General features: G+C 32.5%; 2 protein-coding genes across 9 annotated transcripts in view; one reads left to right on the top strand and one right to left on the bottom strand.

Moving 5' to 3' along the window:
- Csn8 (COP9 signalosome subunit 8) overlaps window positions 1–6062 on the bottom strand; it is a 44481-nt gene extending 38419 nt beyond the window's left edge. Inside the window, exons 1-4 of one of the 2 annotated variants that reach the window (XR_014425802.1) lie at window positions 5893–6062; window positions 5655–5725; window positions 4538–4716; window positions 2869–3830 (exon numbers count right to left, since the gene is read on the bottom strand). Coding sequence is in view for 1 of the 2 variants with exons in the window: in XM_083043474.1 (XP_082899600.1) it covers window positions 3571–3830; window positions 4538–4716; window positions 5655–5725; window positions 5893–5958 (576 nt within the window). In the remaining variant the exon portion in view is untranslated. Of the gene's footprint in view, window positions 1–2716; window positions 3831–4537; window positions 4717–5654; window positions 5726–5892 lie in introns of those variants that run through there. The other variant, XM_083043474.1, reaches the window with a different exon arrangement.
- A 369-nt stretch (window positions 6063–6431) lies between these two features.
- Mbc (dedicator of cytokinesis protein myoblast city) lies at window positions 6432–19753 on the top strand. 7 transcript variants are annotated; one of them, XM_083044887.1, is made up of 23 exons: window positions 6432–6637; window positions 7351–7592; window positions 7691–8439; window positions 8583–8736; window positions 8840–9010; window positions 9109–9489; window positions 9624–9839; window positions 9933–10255; window positions 10430–10778; window positions 11858–11956; window positions 12314–12504; window positions 12608–12958; window positions 13169–13445; window positions 13560–13807; window positions 13984–14115; window positions 14223–14502; window positions 14619–14842; window positions 15185–15484; window positions 15619–15928; window positions 16007–16116; window positions 16513–16638; window positions 17970–18228; window positions 18316–19753. In XM_083044887.1, the coding sequence occupies exons 1-23, from the start codon at window positions 6595–6597 to the stop codon at window positions 18781–18783; spliced, it is 6003 nt and encodes a 2000-aa protein (XP_082901013.1). In that variant the 5' UTR covers window positions 6432–6594; the 3' UTR covers window positions 18784–19753. The 7 variants fall into 7 exon arrangements, with proteins under 7 accessions (XP_082901013.1, XP_082901014.1, XP_082901012.1 ...); XM_083044888.1 differs by having other exon boundaries at window positions 8580–8736; window positions 16531–16638; XM_083044886.1 differs by having other exon boundaries at window positions 8580–8736.
- The last annotated feature ends 629 nt before the right edge of the window (window positions 19754–20382 follow it).

Below are 20382 nucleotides of genomic sequence, written 5' to 3'. Positions count from 1 at the left end.
TAAAAAAAAATTCTCTTTGTGTAAGACCAGCGAGCAAACATAAACAAATGTCAACAGACAAGCGCGAGAGGCCGTTAATAATTAATATTTTTATTTTAATAAAATATTTTTTTTATATAAAAAACTATTTTATAAAATTATTAATTAAATAAAGCTTCTTCACTAATATTCATTGATATTCGTTCGTGTTCATTCGCATGCTGCGGACTTGGCTCGAGAAATCTGATAAAAAAGTATTCGATAAAAACATATATACTTCAATCTGTTCTACAGAAAAGAGGCAGCACTACAAAGGCTTTCACCTCCGTGACTCTGGAGGATACAGGAGTATGATATGCATTCTATCCTGCATAATAGAAACGATCCAACGAGCGACGACGAGAGCGTTTCAACTTCTCTCGTTAGCATGCATATTCCTCACGAAATATCCGCGATCCACGCGGTCGGATCGAATAATGCATCGCGCCGCGAACCGCGGAGATCGAAACAATCGTTCGCGAGCAGAAACGAACGCGGTAGATTTCCGTGGCGATTCTCACGTTTCTCGAACGCTTGCTCGAAGCCGAGACCACAGGTGTGAGAATCTGACGGAGGCGTACTATACAGAGGCTGCTGAAAAGCTACATAAATCAACTTCATTTTAGCCGACTTCTCTTTATCAAAGATTTCATTTAACGTCTATTGCTTGTTTATTAATTCTATTATATGTATAATATTTTTTCAATACTTTTATTAAATATTGAATTTATATTGAATTTATATTTAATATAATTATAAATATTTAATAATTATACACGGAAAGAATTTTCTCTTAGAATTTATCCTGAAAATCATGATAATCGTGAGAAAATATGGTATATGGAAAGAATTTTACGAGAATTTCTCTGATTAATATTTATCACAATAAGAAATAATATCTATTACAATAAAATATAAAATATGTTTAATTTTACTAAACTGTATAGTAAAATTAATCAAATATATTTTATATTTTATTGTGATAAATATTATTATTTTTTATTGTAATAAATATTAATCAGAAAAATTCTCATAAAATTCTTTCCATACTACATTGTCCCACGATTACCATGATTTTCAGGGTAAATCCTCTCTGTGTATAAATTAATAATTATATATTAATAATTGTATAAATTAATAATTTTATAATTAATAATTATATATATAAATATTTAATAATTAAATATTTTTATAATTATATACGTGGAAACTATGTTTCGTAAAATGTATAATTAAATAAGAATTTGCGCTTATAAAATGGAAAAAAAAAGATTGCTTTTAAATTGCTTATAAATAAAAAAAGGTTTTTTTCAACTGCATTTGTGAATGCTTTCTTTATTCATTTTATATCCTTGACATAGTCTCAAAGTTTGCATAGTTAAAACGAATTCTCAACTTAAACTACAAGTTGTTAATTTATTGCTTCTTAATAAATATGCAGAAAAGTTGTCTGAGGTCGATCGCATTCGAATTTATAATATCTCAAAAATTTCACTAAAAGTGACTCTGAAGGACATAGCGCTTTAAATGAAACATATAAAATATAGTATATATATATATATATTCTTTTTTTTTATACATATGCATGCATATATACATATAATATATACATGTGTCCGCTTGAAACAGGAATCCCGTATTAATATTTTAATAAATTATTATTAGCTGTTAACTTTGCACGTGCATACACATATATATTCGTGATAGGTTTTGCTACAAGGATACGCTCATCTCGACTCCGACAATCTAGCTTTTCAGCACCTTGTAGAGAAATGTATTAGGCGAGACGGGGATTAGCGACGCGCCCGCTAATCGCGTGTTTTCGCGCGCGTGTTAAACTAGCGATACTGGTGTAACAACTTTCTAGAGTAATGGTGCGGGCCCTCCCCCCCTCGAAAAAAGAAGCAAAAGAGAGTATCGCCCCGGTGCCGACAAGAGACCGCGAGCTACCTGCGAGCCCCGGGTTTCGTCGAGAATACCCATTGCGGAATTGCGTAATGGCGGCACAACAATGCCGATCATGCCCGGCCCGGTAGAGATCGATTTCGTAGAGAATTATTGCGTCGCTCCGAAACGTACTGTTATGCACTTACCTCGTTCGCACCCCCTGGCCACCCGCTCTGCCTTTTCCGAGGAACGAGGATTCGATTTGCGTCTTGTAACTCACCCGTTGTGAATAATTTTCCGCGAGCGCGAAACTTTCGTCGTACGCTACTTTTGCGCGCCAACGACTGTGAAGATGTTAGCGCTACGTCACTCGAGATCTCGAGCGCCCGCGAGAATCGAAATATCGATTGTCCCGCGTGAAAAGAAATATCGATTGTCCCGCGCGAATTAAATTTACCGCGATTTTCGAAATTATTTCGCGTGAAATATTGAATGAATTTGACGACCGAATAGTTTCGCCAGAACGTTAATTAATTTTAATCTTATTAATCCTTTATTTTCTTTCAGTTTTAAATCTAAAAGATGAAAAATCGATTAAGCTGAAGAGGCAAAAAAATTTGAGTAAAAATGATCTCTACAAAAATCCATAATATTAATTAAATATTATACGATTATTGTTTTTTTTTTTTTTTTGCAATTCGTGAACAAACTATCGAGTCGTTTTTATTTTTAAATAACCATCACAAATAAATGAACAATCAACTTATTCGTTTTTATACTTTTTTTTAATTATTAAAAAAAATTGCAAAAAATGAAGATTAAATTGTGAGAACGTAATATCTCAAAATGTATTTTCGCTGTAAACGACTGTTAGCATATATTGATATCAGAAGAAATATTGCGAGGATAATGGTAAACGGGAAAAATTCAAGTGTATAAAAAAAAAATATATAGAACACTCACTTGCTGTTATAACACACTTTATCAAAATCTAGCACGCCAATTTGAAACAGTTCCAGTCTTTTTTTTCTCTTTCCGCTTCTTTTTCTTCTTCTTCTGGATACCACGAAGAATCACGCGTGAGATAATTCGCGTGCTACACACGTGTTTATGCCAAAGAGAGAGAGACACGTCGTCGTCGTGAGGAACGTTAACGGCTACCTGCCCGATTCTTACTGCGGCGATCCACTTTGATAATTACAGCGATGCAAAGTGGTTGCGAACAGCGTGTATATTTTCAGAGGATCCACATCGAGTAGGCGAGTTAGGATGATGGCGGGGAGGAGGGGAGAAGAGAAAAAGAAGCTCCTGCCGGTGGATACCGTTCTGCAAATGCCAGTCCGCCCTCTCGCGCACGCACAGCTGATTATCGATTAATATAGTTGTTGATTCCACGCTTGCGAGGAGCTTCATTGAATTATCCTTCCGATTGAACGGACAAATCGCGTGGGTAGTTGCTTTCTATCTCTATCTCTGTCAGTACTCCCTCTTCCTCTCCGTCTATCGTAAGGTATCCTTTTTTTACAACCACGAACATCGATGATGTTACCTTCGGCGCGTACTTCCTCCTTTATATAATAGAGTTACGAGGCGAGATTGCGAAAGGAGGTTCCGTCATCGAGATCGCACACGACATGGGATCGGGGATGAATCGATGAAGATCCCTCAATTTTCCAGGAAGGAGACAAATTGTGTGAGCTTCTCCAGCTGCTCCTCCGTCAGACAGGTGTTGTCCGATTGACTGTATTGTTCCTCCTCGATCTGTTTGCACGGTTGCACTATGGTACCGTCGACGCTCCAGCCTCTGTCAATGGCGGCTTGTCGGGCTTCGTCCAACGACATTCCGCTCATCGTCGCCATGGTCGTCAAGTTCAACGAGGAGTACGCCTTCGATATCAGCCTCATCACTTGTTCTCGAACGTTGTCTGTAAAAATCATAGGAATGAATCGGAGATTCCGTTAGCGAAGAAATCCTCTTGTTTAACGAAGAGCAAGAAGTTTGAGTAAAGAACTTCAACGGCTCTGTAGATTCCGCTCGACTAATCGATTATTGATTGGCGTTGTAAGTGATAATTATGTATAGACGCTGAGTTTAATAACAATTGATTGTCGTTAATTATAATAAGGTACATATTTAGTCTTTGCCTCTACAGATGTAGGGCGCTAAATAAAGAAAAAATAACTCATCGTACTTACTTAACATAAAATGTAAAGAGATGACGGTATCATATATTTATCAAAATATCAAATATTTTCTTAATATATACTTACTAAATGATAACTGCAACAAGAAATATTAAATTTAGAATTTAGATTATTTAGATGATAGTAGAGATTCCAATTAATATTATTTTTTAACAATTTTCCATTACTATTATTATTGTAATGAATAATATCTGTGAATGAGCAATCACGAAGATTATCACTACTTTTTCAGTTTCCTCTGATGACATGACATATTAAAAATTCTAACAATGACATACAAAAAAGAAATAATTTGATGACTGATTTTACACCGATTATTATTGTCCACTTCTAATTACTATTTTATTAAAAGAACGTGGAGAGAATTTCGTTATTTTTTATATTAATCTTTTTAATTATAATAATTTGAGTTTTATTATTAACTTACCTTTCAGAGCTGTCATAATGTCTTTGACATCTTCGCTCCATTCTATATTGAGGGCTGCATGCACTGCGGGCCAATTGCGTTGCCACATGCGTTGCCCTACAGTCCATATTCGCCTGAGCTCCTCATGGGCAGTTTTCACATCCGAGGGAATTCGTTGCCAGAGAAACTTCGCGTTGGATCTGTGTGATCGTCGCGTTTCATTTCAAAAAAAGAAGTGCAGGCCGATCAATAAGGCCCGCCTTTCGACCATATCATGCGTGATGCAAAAATAAAATCGGTCGCGGTCCGGCGAAGCCGGATATTAGCGGATCGCTGCATGCGACTTTGCAAAATATTTTATGCGATGTTCATGCTGTCGACGTAAAACATTGCTCCACTTGGTACAAATTTTAGTGCCAGGATAAACAAGATACTTTGCGATGTTGCACCAATAGCCCATAAAGGAGAATAAAAAGCACAATGCAAAGGGACAGGAAATGGTGTCATCACATAGATTTTATAACAGTCTCTTAAGAATTCCAAAAATTAAATAGTAAATAAAAGAATATTCCTATTGTCTCTCATGACAGACATATGTAGATGTGAATAAGATATAAAGAAATATTCATTTTATGAAATAGAGCATCTCAAAAAAGTGAGATGCAAAAAGAAAGCAAAAGCTTATAAAAATTTAATATATCAAAAAATAGAAGACATATTATAAAATTTCAGCAATTATTTTGTGAACTCAAACACTTAATGATAATAATATAATATATAATATAAAGTCAATACAATGAATGGTTTAATCAACCCATCGACGTAATACAATATACAAATTCAAGAATATATATGCTTTACTATTGTTTATCATTGTTATTTTGTACTTGATTAAATTACAATATAGTAGATAGATATATATTCAATATTTCAATATCTCAAAAAATCTCACAGTCTAAAATATAGATTGAATATTGGTCTGCGCATGTGTGCCAATCTATGTACATAAGTTGCAAGTACCGTCTGACTTTGTTATTAAATAATTAATGAAACAGTAATAGAAAAGATTGTTAAGATAACAAAACTCAGAAACCACACATACAATATTCTTGACAAGAAACAAATTGTATGTACTCACAGATCATTCCGATAGAGATAGATAGCCAGCAGTCGCATGTGAGCTTGTGCAGTTATAACTCCAGCCGTGGGCTGAAACGAGTGTGATTAATCGAAATTTAATTTTTAATATTCCTTTTCGATTATGAAACAACAATTCCAATGGAAAATGTGCTACATGCTACATCACACGAGAAGATTGAATATAAATAGACGACATAACCTATAACTGCGCTTTCGCGCTCGCTAAAAAAACTCACCTCCAACTCGCTTGTTTCTAACTCGTTCATCAGTCTATTAAACTCGGCCGTGCAATTGGGCACCATGATGACGATTTCGCCTATTATTTCAACGATAATAACGATAGAAAATCGCAAAAATGTGCCGACAAAATCACTAAACACAACCGCGAACCGCCAACACAAAATGAATACCGAGTGAAGTTAGCCAATAATCGATAACTCGATTATCATATCGCGAGTGCACTATATCGATATTACAGATTACAACCTTATTTAAGGAAGGTTAGAAATCTCTTTACTAACAATGTTTATCCGCAAATATCCTCTTTATCTAATATTGATTTGATAATTTTAATGGATTTGCCTCGATGGAGCTGAAAGAGGACACGATATTTCTCGCTCGCGTTTTCCTCTCTATGCTTACGTCAATTTTTATACATATTTCATGACATGTTTGTTCCCTCTAGCTGTCTCTCTCTCTCTCTCTCTCTCTCTCTCTCCCCCCCCCTCTCTCTCTCTCTCTCTCTCTCCCCGACTCTTTCCCGTCCGTTCTCGCATCACTCTAGTAATAGAGTAAAGAAGTGTAACATCCTGTTTCGGAGCGTTGTAATAATAGATGACACGGTAAAACGGCAATATTTTCTTCCCACTGACGAGATGTGAATCGCGAGATGTAATTAATGTAAATATCCTACGAGTGCTAAATCGTATCGGAATAAAATGACAATGACATGGAAGCGGATTAATGAGCAGTTAGGAGTAGGTGAGGAATATACATCAGTTTGTGCGCGTAAGATTAATAACCCTCTGTACTGCGAAATATTCCAACATCCTGGGAGGTGCCCCTGAGAGTTCAGATAAAATTTTCGTTACATCGCGTCTGACATTCGAATGGGGCTCTCCACACTTTGGTACAAGAATCGTATATACTGAATTGTGACATTTCGTGCATTTTTTTTTTTTTTTTTTTTTTATTTATGTACATTACGTCAATCAATTAACATAAATGATGAACGTATTGTATTTCATTGTACAAATATCGTAATCATGTTTGATATAGAGTTGTAAATCATTTCATTGTCATATAAATATTGAAAAATAACATATCTTATACATTGTTTTTAATGTTATGCAAATACTTTACACGCACGTTGATGTTTGTTAATTATTTATAATGAAAGAATGTTATATATCATTGCATTGTGTGTACATTCTTATGTGTTCTATATAATATATTAGTTTCCGAATATAAAATTTATACATTTTAAATTATAAAAATGTTTTTAAGTTATTACATAAGATTGGAACAGATAATTTGTCAGATTTTGTTGAATGACATTCATTGAAAGTTTAAAAAAGAAATTATAATTCCGAAATTAATATAAGCAGAAATTTTATCGAGATGTTCAGAAGCATGCAATGTCTCGAAAAAACATTAATATGCCAAAATAAGATATATTTTATCATTTTATTTAGCCATCCATAATTTTGCGCATCCAAACCCGTACACAATACGTTTAACAGTGGGAGAAGTTGTACAAATAACTGAGGAGTGTGGAGATTGGTATTATGGCCGCAGCAAGTTTAAAGGCGTATGTGGAATTTTTCCAAAATCTTATACACATATCTTGCAGAAGTCAACACATACGGATAACTTAGTACACGAAATTACTAATGTTTTAAGAGAATGGGGACATCATTGGAAGCATTTATACATAGTATGTATATATTTTTTATTATATAGCTTAAATATATCTCTCTAAAAATAAAAGTATATAGATATAACTTTACATAATTTTTTTTTATACATATATAGACACACTCCGAGCACTTCAGGACGATGCAGCAACAAATTTTGGATGCAATAGGATACAGAAGCAAGATCTTGAGTGGTACTTTAACAGTAGACGAACTGAAGGATATGAAAAGATTAGCAACAGCAAGGATAGACACTGGAAATCAATTATTGGGTTTGGATATGGTAGTCCGAGACGAGCATGGAAATGTTTTAAATCCCGAAGAAACGAGCACCATTCAATTATACTATCATCATGAGACTGCTGCAGAAAGGATAAGAAAGGCGTCCAATGACACCAAAAAAATATCCCTCAAGCCACAAGTACCTGTATATTCACATATCTTCTTCGTCAGTGTAAGAAATTTTGTATGTAAAATGGCAGAGGATGTAGAGCTACTATTAACTTTGTACGACGGCAGAGAGATGAAAGCTATCACGGAGAATTACGTGGTATCGTGGAGCAAAGAGGGACTTGCAAGAGACATCGATCAGTTGCACAATCTTAGAGTATTGTTCACGGATCTTGGTTCCAGAGATTTGACAAGAGACAAAGTTTATTTAGCCTGTTATGTAATTAGAGTGGGCGGTATGGAAGCCAAAGAACCGGACCATCGTCGCTCGAGTGTTGCACAAAATAATCAGAACAAATCCAGGAGTATGGAAAATATGAGAAGACCATTCGGTGTAGCCGCAATGGATATCACATTATTTATTACTGGCAAGCTCGAGGGAGATGTTGAACAACATCATTTTATACCTTTTATACAGTAAGTACATATTTAAGTATCTTGGTTTATTCAGAGATTCAATGCTGTGACATTCATGGTTGAAGAGTCAAAGGAAAATATTATAATTCTTGTAAAAATTGAGACTGGAGTTTTGTTGGTTTCCCTATTTTTTGTTTCAGATGTTGTGAGAAAGACAGTCTTGATGGTATATTACGTAGAATTATCGCACAGAAAGAAGGAAATATCCAGAGACATATCAATGGCAATATTACCAATATTACAGGTGGACAAGGACTATGGACGAGTTTAAAATTGTTAAGAGGTGATCCAAAGCAAGTGAGTCGTGAAATAAAGTTATTTTTCTATCTAAATTGTATAACTATATTGTATTGTTATATTCTATATAAAATTATCTCTAATTTTGAGCATTTGTATATAGGTACGTGACGAAAATCCACATCTAGTTCTCGGTAACGTTGCAATTGCGCGTAAAATGGGATTTCCAGAAGTTATTTTACCAGGTGACGTACGCAATGATCTCTATCTGACTTTAATTAGCGGTGAATTTAGCAAGGGCTCAAAATCTACAGACAAAAATGTGGAAGTAACGGTTAGTATTTAAATAGAATAAGAATTTAAATGGAAAATAAAAATTGTTTCTTCTTTTATAAAAATATATAAGTACTTATAATATATGACTTTTAACAGGTCAAAGTATGTAATGAGCACGGCATAGCAATTCCTGGAGTTATGACATTAGGTGGCGGTGCGTCCCCGATTGACGAGTATCGTAGTGTTATTTATTATCACGAAGATAAGCCTAGGTGGTGCGAAACATTCAAGATTGCCATACCTATAGAAGAATTCAAGCAGGCTCACTTAAAGTTTACATTCAAGCATCGTAGTTCTAACGAAGCGAAAGATAAGTCTGAAAAACCATTCGCTTTAAGTTATGTTCGATTAATGCAACGCAATGGCACAACTTTGCAAGACATACAACACGAATTGTTGGTTTATAAATTAGAGCAAAAGAAGTACGAGGAAAGTGATATATCTTACTTCAAATTGCCATCAACACGCGGAGAATTGGTATGTCTACATATATCTGTATATATATATATATATATATATATATATATATATATTGAAGAAATAAAAGAAATTTCATATGTTTTTAAATGTTACATTTTAATATTGTATCTTTATTTTTTTATGTGATTTAGGCTGAATTAAACATTGAGAAGAAACCAAGTTTAGGACCATTAACATTAAGCAGCAAAGATAGTTTTTTGATAGCAACTAATATTTGCTCAACTAAATTAACCCAGAATGTAGATTTATTAGGTTTACTTAATTGGACATCACACAATACTGGCCTAAAGGAATCTTTAGCTGCTTTAATGAAGGTTGATGGGGAAGAAATAGTGAAATTTCTGCAGGTAAAATAAAATCTGATATCGGACGAGATTACATGTATAGTTAAATTATGTTTACACGAGAATAATTATATTGAGCAACATTATCTTTCACAGGATGTTTTGGATGCTTTATTTAACATCTTAATGAGTAATTCGGACAGTGATGTCTATGATGACATGGTTTTTGAGTGCCTTTTATATATTATCGGGCTCGTGTCCGATAGAAAGTATCAGCACTTCCAACCAGTATTAGATTTATACATTTCTGAAAGTTTCTCTGCGACTCTCGCATATAAGAAATTAATTGCGGTATTGCGTAAGCGTATAGACAACGTCGGCAACAATGATGGTCAAGAACGTGATTTATTGCTTAAGACAATGAAAAGTCTGCAATACTGCATGAGGTTTATTGTCGAATCTCGTCTCTTATTTGCCGAGTATGTTTTATTTATTATTACATATTCTTATATAGTAACAAATTATTTTTTCAATTACAAATTATACATTTCTTAAATATCTAAATGACAATATAATATATAAATATGATATAATCATTCTTTAAAGGAGAAGTATGTATGATTTTAATAAATATTGTAATTTTTGTTTTAAAGATTAAATCAAGATGAAGAAGAATTCTCACAAACATTAACGGATTTATTACGATCTATTGTTAATCTCATGAGTCATGAAACAGATGGAACCTTGTTGGTTCAAGGAGCTTGTCTCAAGTATTTACCCACAACGATACCTCATTTATTAAGGGTCTACAGCGGCAAGCAATTGAGTACAATTCTAACAGATTTACTCGTGACTCTACCAACAGGTAGATTAACTAAACAGAAAATGATGACAGTCAATGATATTGTTCATAGTCCACTTTTTCTAAATGTGGAGTGTAGAGCGATTTTATTGCCGAGAATTACCACACTCGTGAGGGACTTATTGGAAGCTAAAGAAGAGGTAAGATGGCATAAAGTGTGCAAATTTCCTAATGCTACAAATTCCTAATCTATAGTTTAAGCGAATTGGAATGTTTACATTATTCTTATCTATATTTTTCACAAGAAATAATGTCAATTTATCACATTTATATATTCTCGCGATACTTTTCATAAAATTCTAACTATACATTTGCATATAACTAAATTTTATTGAACATATAAATTTTTACTTACATTTAATATCGTGATGTGTATGATAAATGTCATTTATTCGTGCTTTCCGTGCAGCCTGCGATCCTTCCGCCACGCATCTTTCTACATGAATCTTATCAAACTTCTTTTTTTCTAGAGGATGTCTTTTCGTTTTTTCATTTTTTAAATAATAGCTTATTTATTATAATAAATTTTATTATTCTCTCAATCAAATTTTCATATTATTATTACTTATTATTACTTGTATATTATTAATTTTATATTAAAAAAAGAAATTATATTATATTTAGCTGTAATTTTTTAAAAAGTGTACAGTAATAATAACAATTGTTATTTGAAAATAATATTTTAAAAGAGACATCCTTTTTACTTACTCTTTTAGTAGAGCATGTAAGAATAAATGCATATTTATTGAAATAATAAAACTTCGAATGTGGCATGTGTTTGTCCAGTAATATGTTACTGCATAATGTTTATTCTGCATTTTACAACATTTATGCATTTAGATATAAAACTATTTAATTCGTGACATCTTCGATTTCTTACTTTTTTGTTATAATAGAATTTTTGGAATATTTTATAATTTATGTGTAGTTAATGAACAGTATGAAAATATGAAATATTTATGATATTGGTGAAAGAAAAATTACAATTATTAGATGAAAATACTAATTCTTTTTATTTATTATACATATTTTTTTATTATTAATACTGCTTAGTGAGAAACTGCATCTTTACTGCATGCAGTTTTACATTCACATTGGTGTCGGGAATTTTCAGAAATGTAATCGTATATGTCTTTAGAAAATGGTATTTTTTTCCAACTAACAAGGGTTATTTCATTTTTTTTGTGTACGGTTTGGTTTTGGTAAATGGCGTTTAAAGGGTCTATCGAGTACGCCTGGAAAGAGCGTGGCGAAGGTAGCCAGGCTGCTCGGCGAAAATCGGCATCGACTCAACCAACATCGCGGCTACTCCGAAGAGGTAATTTTTGCGATAAATGAAGGAAATTCCAAAATCTTCTACGCAAATAAATAGTGCGTTTTTCATGGCGTTATATATGATACATTTTGAAATTGTTTAACGCAGAACTTTGCATTTATTATGCCTGTGTGTTGTGTTGTATTATATTTTATAATTTAGGATCAGTGATTCGCGTTATTATTATGTGAATTATTTTTTTGTGTGAATGTATAGATTGCAGAGAGTGTACGCTCATATCACGCACTAAATTAGATATATGGATTTACGTATTTTTCTACTAATTTTTATACTTTATAGAAGTAGATGTATTAAAGCAATCTATTCTACTTTTTAAATCTGTTCTTTATGTTCCTCTAGGTGGAATTATGTGTCAAGATATTGTCTGACATTCTGGAACTGACTTTTAGAAAAGATATAGGTAGCACAGTTTCAGATGTTAAGGAGATAATGTTAACTGCATTACGCACTATTATACAAACTGTTATATCAATGGATAGGGAAAATCCCTTAGTTGGAAATTTAGTTTCAGTCATGTTGGCGATATTCAGGTATTGTTAAGATTTTATAGTAATTGTAAAAAAAAAATATATCTCTATTGAAAGAGAAGAGTAAGGAGAGAAGTTTTATTCTTCTTTCTGCAATCTTTTTCAGACAAATGACACATCATCATTATGAAGTGTATATCAATCACTTTGGAACGAGAATTGATTTGCTTGATTTTCTTATGGAAATATTATTAGTCTTCAAAGATTTAGTTTCTAGAAGCGTGTTTGCAGGAGATTGGTGTGAAATGATTATGCTTCAAAATAGCGTTATTCTAAAGTCATTACGATATTTCTCGGGCACAATTAGAGATTATTTTTTTACGGATTTTGAGCGTCAAGCATGGTCAAATTTCTTTCATTGTGCTATTGCTTTTTTAACTCAACCTGCTCTACAGTTGGAGACATTCACACCAGCAAAACGAAACCGCATTATTGCGCGTTATAACGACATGCGTAGGTACGTTTCTTATAAAATATAATAAAATTGCGCAAATTTCGAAACCATCACAGAAAATTATAGGCTCAAATAGGAAGAATAATATTTAAACAAAGGCACGAGATCCTTAGTTGTATGACACATTCTATATATAAATATTTTTATTAAATAATATGATATAAATTGATAAAATAAAAGTAATATTACATCTCTGTTTTCTTTGTGTTACAGAGAAACTGCATTTGAAATCCGATCAATGTGGTTCAATTTGGGACAACACAAAATAGTCTTTGTGCCTACTTTAGCTGGCTCAATCCTCGAAATGGCATTAATACCTGAAACTGAATTGAGAAAAGCTACAATACCTATCTTCTTCGATATGATGCAATGCGAATATTACAGTTCACGTATGGTGGAAGGATATGGCGATACCAAACGTGATCCTGCTCATATCAAAGCTAATTTTATAGAATATGAAAATGAGATGATTGCAAAACTGGATATCTTGGTATCTAGTTTTTATACATCATTTTATATATTCAAAAGTGATCGCAATTTAAATTTGCTTCATTAATATTATATCAATGAAAAATTATACTTCATCAAAGTATCTTTTTTATAGGTGGAAGGAGGCAGAGGTGACGAACAATTTCGTGCGCTTTGGACTTATGTTATGGGTTCTTTGTGCGAAAAACATTCCACAATGCGAGAGCAAGGCTTACGATTCGTAGACACTATCGCTAAGCTCATGGAACGCTTGTTGCAATATCGAGATATTATTCATGCAGAATCCCAAGAACATCGTATGCTTTGCACTGTAAATTTATTAGAATTCTATTCCGAGATTAATAGGAAGGAAATGTATATCAGGTAAACACAAAATATATTTTTATAATTAAATTTAAATGTTTTAATCTTATACTTTAAGATTGAATCGCCTGATTAAATCAATATAATAAACCTAATTCTTTTATGTATTATATTTAATATAATGTAAATATGTATGTTTTATGAAATATATATATTAAGTTTTCTTTATGCTACAGATATGTGAACAAGCTGTGTGAATTACATTTAGAATGCGATAATTACACAGAAGCAGCTTATTCTCTGAAGCTCCATAGTCAGTTATTAGCATGGAGTGACCAACCTTTGCCACCTTTGTTGATATCGCACAGGTAGCATAATTAATCTTAAAATTAACCTAACAGAATATTTTCACACATTAAACTTGTACTGCGATACTTTATACAATAAATATTAAATTATTATATTTTTTTTCTAGATATCCATCATGCCAAACACATCGTGAACTGAAAGAGGCATTATATAATGATATCATCGATTATTTTGATAAGGGAAGAATGTGGGAATGCGCTCTTAGCGTTTGCAAAGAATTAATATCGCAATATGAAGAAGAAACATTTGATTATTTGCAACTATCTGTATTATTAAGACGCATGGCAAAGTTTTATGATTGCATAGTGAAACAGTTAAGACCTGAACCAGAATACTTTAGAGTCGCATATTATGGCAAAGGACATCCTGTTTTTCTTCAAAATAAGGTATTTTGACATGTTTAATAAACATATATACATATATATATGTATATATATATTTTTTTGATCGTATATTTTATACTCGCTTTTATTCTTTTAACAAAATAATGCATTTGTCATAGGTATTTGTCTATCGAGGAAAGGAATATGAACGACTTAGTGATTTTTGCACAAGAACGTTGAATCACTTACCGAATGCAGAGCAAATGAACAAATTATCTCCACCCACCACAGAAATGCTGGAATCCAATCATCAATATGTACAAATCAATAAGGTAGAGCCATTGATGGATGAAAAGAGGCATCGTCTGAGTGGTAAACCAGTTACCGCAGAAGCAGTTTTAAGGTATTCAATATTATATTAAAGTAACTAAATATATGACATTTTTATTAATTTGTATTTTTATAATTATTTTAATTTTACTATTTTTATTACATATTTTTTTTACTTTTTGTTCAAACAACATTTATTATTCATACCTCTTTTCGGACCAATATTTTTCTCGCCTATTCTCCCGTTGTAAGTTCGAGGATTGTCAATTGATGGAACTTAGTAATCTCAAACCAAGAGATACAGTTCTGGAAAATTAGAATTAATTTTCGTGCTTGACTCTATTGGCCGGATTTAAAAATCACATTTATTTTTTATAATTATTGTTATTTTTACGTTTTGCAATCTATATTTTAGATATCATCGTGTGAATGACGTGCAACGCTTCAGATTTTCAAGACCCGCACCGAGAAAAGAAATCATTGCGATAGCTAGTGATAAAGAAAAGGAAGTAAATGCTAGCATTAATAGCAGCAACGAATTTGCTTCGTTATGGTTAGAAAGAACAGTGCTTGTGACAAGCTATCCGTTGCCAGGAATTCTTCGATGGTTTCCTGTGACGTCTAGCGAGACATATTTAGTCAGTCCATTGAGGAATGCGATTGAAACTATGGAAGCTACGAATATAGCACTACGGGATCTCATTATTGCTCACAGGTTTGCTTGAGTTTTTTATAACTGTAATAGAATAACACAAAGAGCGGCGCGCGTAATTACTTTTGTTTATTATATATTTATTATTACTTACATTATGAATTTTTACACAACTACTATTTCCTTTATTATTGCAGGAGCGATCATAATCTTCCGTTAAACCCCTTAAGCATGAAATTGAATGGTATATTGGATCCAGCTGTTATGGGTGGTATTGATAACTACGAAAAGGCTTTTCTCAATACAGAGTACAAAGATAGTCATCTGGAAGAGAGTTCGGATCTCCTCAAGTTAGAAGGACTTATCGCGGAGCAAATTCCTTTGCTCAGTATAGGTCTTCAGTTACACAAAGCGCGAGCGCCCACCGAATTGACACCGTTTCATCAACGCTTAGAACAATGTTTCGTGTCGATGCGCAATCAAGTAGAAGCTAAGTACGGAAAGAGGGTAAGCTAATCTAATTATTCGTCAATATTTATATACGCAGTTTTTCAAAATCTATAATATTTTTATTTTATAACACAGACATGCGATTTACAAATTGAAAGCTTGACGCAGACTGTAACTATGCGAAGGCCACCAACTTCAAGAGGGGATAATCACTGCCTGTCTGAGTCAAATATGAATAATTCAGAGTAAGTTATTCTGTTAATTGTCGCATAAGCGCATGTTTATCATTTTATTAACGAGTTCGTGACTAACAAGAAAATAATTGCTGCATAGTATGCAATATATTATTATACGATCGTCATTATTAAAACGAGGCATTATTTCAAAACATGTTACTAATTTATTCATAAAAAGCTACATTTTAAATACAATTATTTAAAATATTACCTTTATTTGTGTTAAATTACAAAACAACGCAAATATCCTATGGAACATATTCCTAAGTAGCATTTGTTATAAGTAAAAACAGTATGTATGAATGTGTGTGCGCGCTATACAGGATGTCCAGATTCAAACACGATCGATCTGTGTCATCCTGTGTCAGTTTTAAAATAGTTATATCTTGCAATTACCCCGTTCAGCTGTACAACTCACTCCAGGGTATCCTCACTTACAAGATCCCAAGTTGCAACGTTCAAGTCACTTACATCGTTCAATTTTAACAACAGCACACCCCCCAATGGTGCTCAAAACGTCAATTTGTCAAGGTAAAGTCATACCCCAGTGTTTAACTTAGCTTCAGCACTAACTAAGAATTGAATCAATTACTTCTCTTTACATAGATGAGTTAATATGTAATAAATTCTAATTATTTCTACACGAAAGCATTAGATCTTTTCTGTAAGAGATATTAAAAATCCCCTTCTAAAAGAAAAATTTCAATAAATTTCTATTAATCGTTAGATGCACGAATTTATTTAGTATTTAGTATATAAGAATCTATTTTATATATCTAAAGAGAGTAATATAAAATTTTAGAGCACGTGATAGAAAAGAATGCAATATGATTTCAGGAATATCGCTGTTGGACCTGATAAGCTCTCGCATAATGCCTTATTATCCTTTCTTCGCACTTAACATTCCTGTTATATATATGTTTGTTTTTTATTTAAATTTTTCAGTTACTTCATTCGTTGTTTATATTTTCATACAGAACAGGAAATATTAATTAATATATTTTTTTCCCCCACATACATATATATGCATTGAGTGTAATCTATTACTTTTCATACATGTGTTTGCGAGGGTGGGTGGGTACATTCATTAAAACTAAAATTAACCAGAAATAACTAAAAAATTTAGAAACAGTATTTTAAAAATAATATATTTGAAATACAGATTATATATAATTTTGTATTACACCTTTACTTCTGCAAAATACAGATAAAACGAGACAATAAGAACATTTTTTTAATGCCGGATATAGCTATATTCCTTTATGCGATAGAAATTATATATATACATTACGTGAAATAGGATAGTTTTAGATGTATACGAAAAATGTATTGATTTCTTTAGATTAACATCTTTACATCTTTTATATTTTTGTTTATTCCGCTTCTGCATGGTTCTGTTTTGCATTTTTCACAATATCGTCATAATGTTCCTGGAATATATATCTCCTTCAACTGGCAATCTGCTAAACTTCCTAAGTCTACAATAACTACGATAGGTAATGAAAAAATATGCACTTCTTACAGACTTGTTGCAAAAAGCTCGAATAACATTGCGATTGTTACGATTATTACATTTTTCTTATCTCAAAGACTAATATCTTAACATGATAATCAAAATATAAGCATACACACAATTTGCAAAATTGTCTTCTGATAATTATAAATTAATTTACTCCATCGTGGAATTTATTATATATATAATCGTTTATCTATCAATTAATCTTATCTATTCTATCTCTATATCTATATTTGTAATTACGAGTCATATTTCTTTCGCTGGTGTATATATGGGTCATTTTTATCTGTCTCTGATTTTACAAACAAAGACGTCGCCTTTAATCGCAAATATTTTCAATTTATAGGAACAACTCCATGCGTTCGCATATTTTGTCAACGGCCTCTTTGCAAAAGGCATTGGGAAGTCCGAGTCCAGGAACGTATAAGAAGAAGGATACGAAGCGAAGAAATTCTCGAAAGAGCGATTCCTCCACGGTGACGAAAAGCGATCAACCGACTAGCCAGTGGTACACCACGGCCGAAATATCTCACAGTTCAGCGTCGTCCATTACGTCATTAATATCTAATTTACATTCGACACCTGTATTCGAGCTACGACAGGAGGTACGAACAAGTTTATGAGCATTTAACATTGTCATCTCTTTACTCTTTGTAATTTTAAAATGGAAAAATACGCGCCTGTTTACACAGCTTACACCAAAGCGTCCCCTGAGATCGGAAGTGGACAAAGAACGTAGAATAAGTAATCGCTGGTCCGGCCAGTCCACGCACTACCTAAGAAACATTAATAACGAATTGGAACCGAGCAGTTTGGGAAAAGGAAATAGAGATAGCGTCGGCACGACCGACAGTACAGCATCCGAGGACGATCCACCGCCGCCTCTGCCAATTAAAATGCGCGAAGCCGATTATTGTAATCTTCCGGAGGAGCTGTCCTCTAATCAGTGTCCAGCTAGTGGTACTTTGAATAATTTGAACAAATCTTCAGGACAGTGGAAAAACAAGCTGCCGACACCTACCGATGATGATCTAGAGAGTCATTCTAATAAACCGCCGACGCCTCCACCAAAACCGAAAAGACCGATTCATAGTTTGCATAAGATCGTTCTGGCCTCCAACGATGTCGAAACCTCACATGAGGATTCGTCGACCGCGTAACGTAACGTCTAAAATCTTGCAGATGTCGATCTTATTGATCGTGTCGAGAGTTGTGAACATAACAAGTATCCATCCACGTATTTAATACGCGCGTTTTCTTGTTATTCGCGTTTTCGCATTAATTTCTGTACCGTCGATCTTTAGAAGAGTTACCATTCTCTTAAAGTTAGTGTAGTATATTTCTTTGTGCCTTTCTTTCGCAATTTAGGATAAGCAAGTTTAGTATACGCTTTATTACAATACGAAATATCTTCAACTGTAGAACAGAAGATGTTATTCTATTCGTATTGAGAGCGAGCAATGTTATTGACAAAAAAAAATTAAAAAATTAATATGAATTCACAAGAAATAGCATTTTATAATTTTGCAGTGCATATATGACAAAGACTATAATAACAAGTCGTAAATTAATATATCAATGTATTTACTTCATTTTTATTCTAGTATGCAGTATTGAGCTTTGCAATTTATTCATGAAATCCAATGTTTTATAACATTATCAGAAATTAAAGAAAACTTTTGCTTATAAGGCTAAAACTTGCAAAAGTTGCTTTTAATGATCGTTTACTTTATACGACCATATTTTTTCGAACATTTGAATATTATTTGATTACATTTCACATGCTTCCTGTAATATATTTATTAGAAGGCTTAATGTGCTAGTGTAATGTCCACTCTTTCGATCTAAAACTTTATTATCATATGGCTTTGGACATATTTGACAAATATATATTTTTATAGATTTTGATATAAAACGCATACACATATAGCTTTAATTGTAAAAATGAAAACTTTGGGAACCTTTTATATTTTATACTAAGGCAATTTTTGAATGAATTTATACTAATAATATAATATGAAAAATATTCAATATAGTGAAAGCGGTTAATTTTTTGCATATCTATTTGATACAATATTTTAACTTATTTCATGATTTTTATAAAATAATTATGAGTAGTTATAGTTTATATAACGGCAACATAGTTATTATTTAAATACCAAGCCATTGTGATCTAGTGGTAAAAAAAAATTTATATGAGTTACTGTATTTATATAAGTCATTCATATATATACTTGTTAACAACGAGACTATAACGAGTCTTATGTGTTAACTTATTTTTAATATATACAAGAAGACATTGTTTATACAAATATATTCAATAAGAATAAGTATGCAGCAAATAAAACTGCATATGATATTGCATGTTCGTTTCATAATCCAAATAAATTATTTACTTATAATATTGATACATGAGTATACGTAGAGTATAATTAATGCTTACATCGTGACAAGCTGCTTCCTAATTTGAGCATAAAATCAGAATAAAAATTTAAATGGATTATGAAGGTTATAATCTATAATCTTAGAGACTTTATAATCAATCGTGTCGATTTGCATTGCCTTTTAATTATAGCAAATTCTACAAAAATTAGAAAAAACATTACAAAAAGCCATTTTATATAACGTACATACAAGCTACTTATTACATTTTTCATCGTCACTTGAGTCTCATACCAAAGAGATTAGTGCTTTATTTATTAAGAGCTTTAGAAAATCATATGTGATGCTGAAAAAACAAATATGATGTAATATATTAA

Source organism: Prenolepis imparis, unplaced genomic scaffold (genome assembly GCF_030444845.1).
Source record: "Prenolepis imparis isolate NDT839.2.m4 unplaced genomic scaffold, iyPreImpa1.0 SCAF_8, whole genome shotgun sequence".
In the NCBI taxonomy this organism is placed as follows: domain Eukaryota; kingdom Metazoa; phylum Arthropoda; class Insecta; order Hymenoptera; family Formicidae; genus Prenolepis; species Prenolepis imparis.
This window is presented reverse-complemented; position numbering and strand designations above follow the sequence as displayed.

Coding starts and splice junctions, on each gene's coding strand:
- Mbc (XM_083044886.1), top strand. CDS start 6,595: ATGACAATGACATGGAAGCGGATTAATGAGCAGTTAGGAGTAG. Junction 12,505..12,607: donor GTCATGTTGGCGATATTCAG/GTATTGTTAAGA, acceptor AATCTTTTTCAG/ACAAATGACACATCATCATT. Junction 14,116..14,222: donor CCTTTGTTGATATCGCACAG/GTAGCATAATTA, acceptor TTTTTTTTCTAG/ATATCCATCATGCCAAACAC.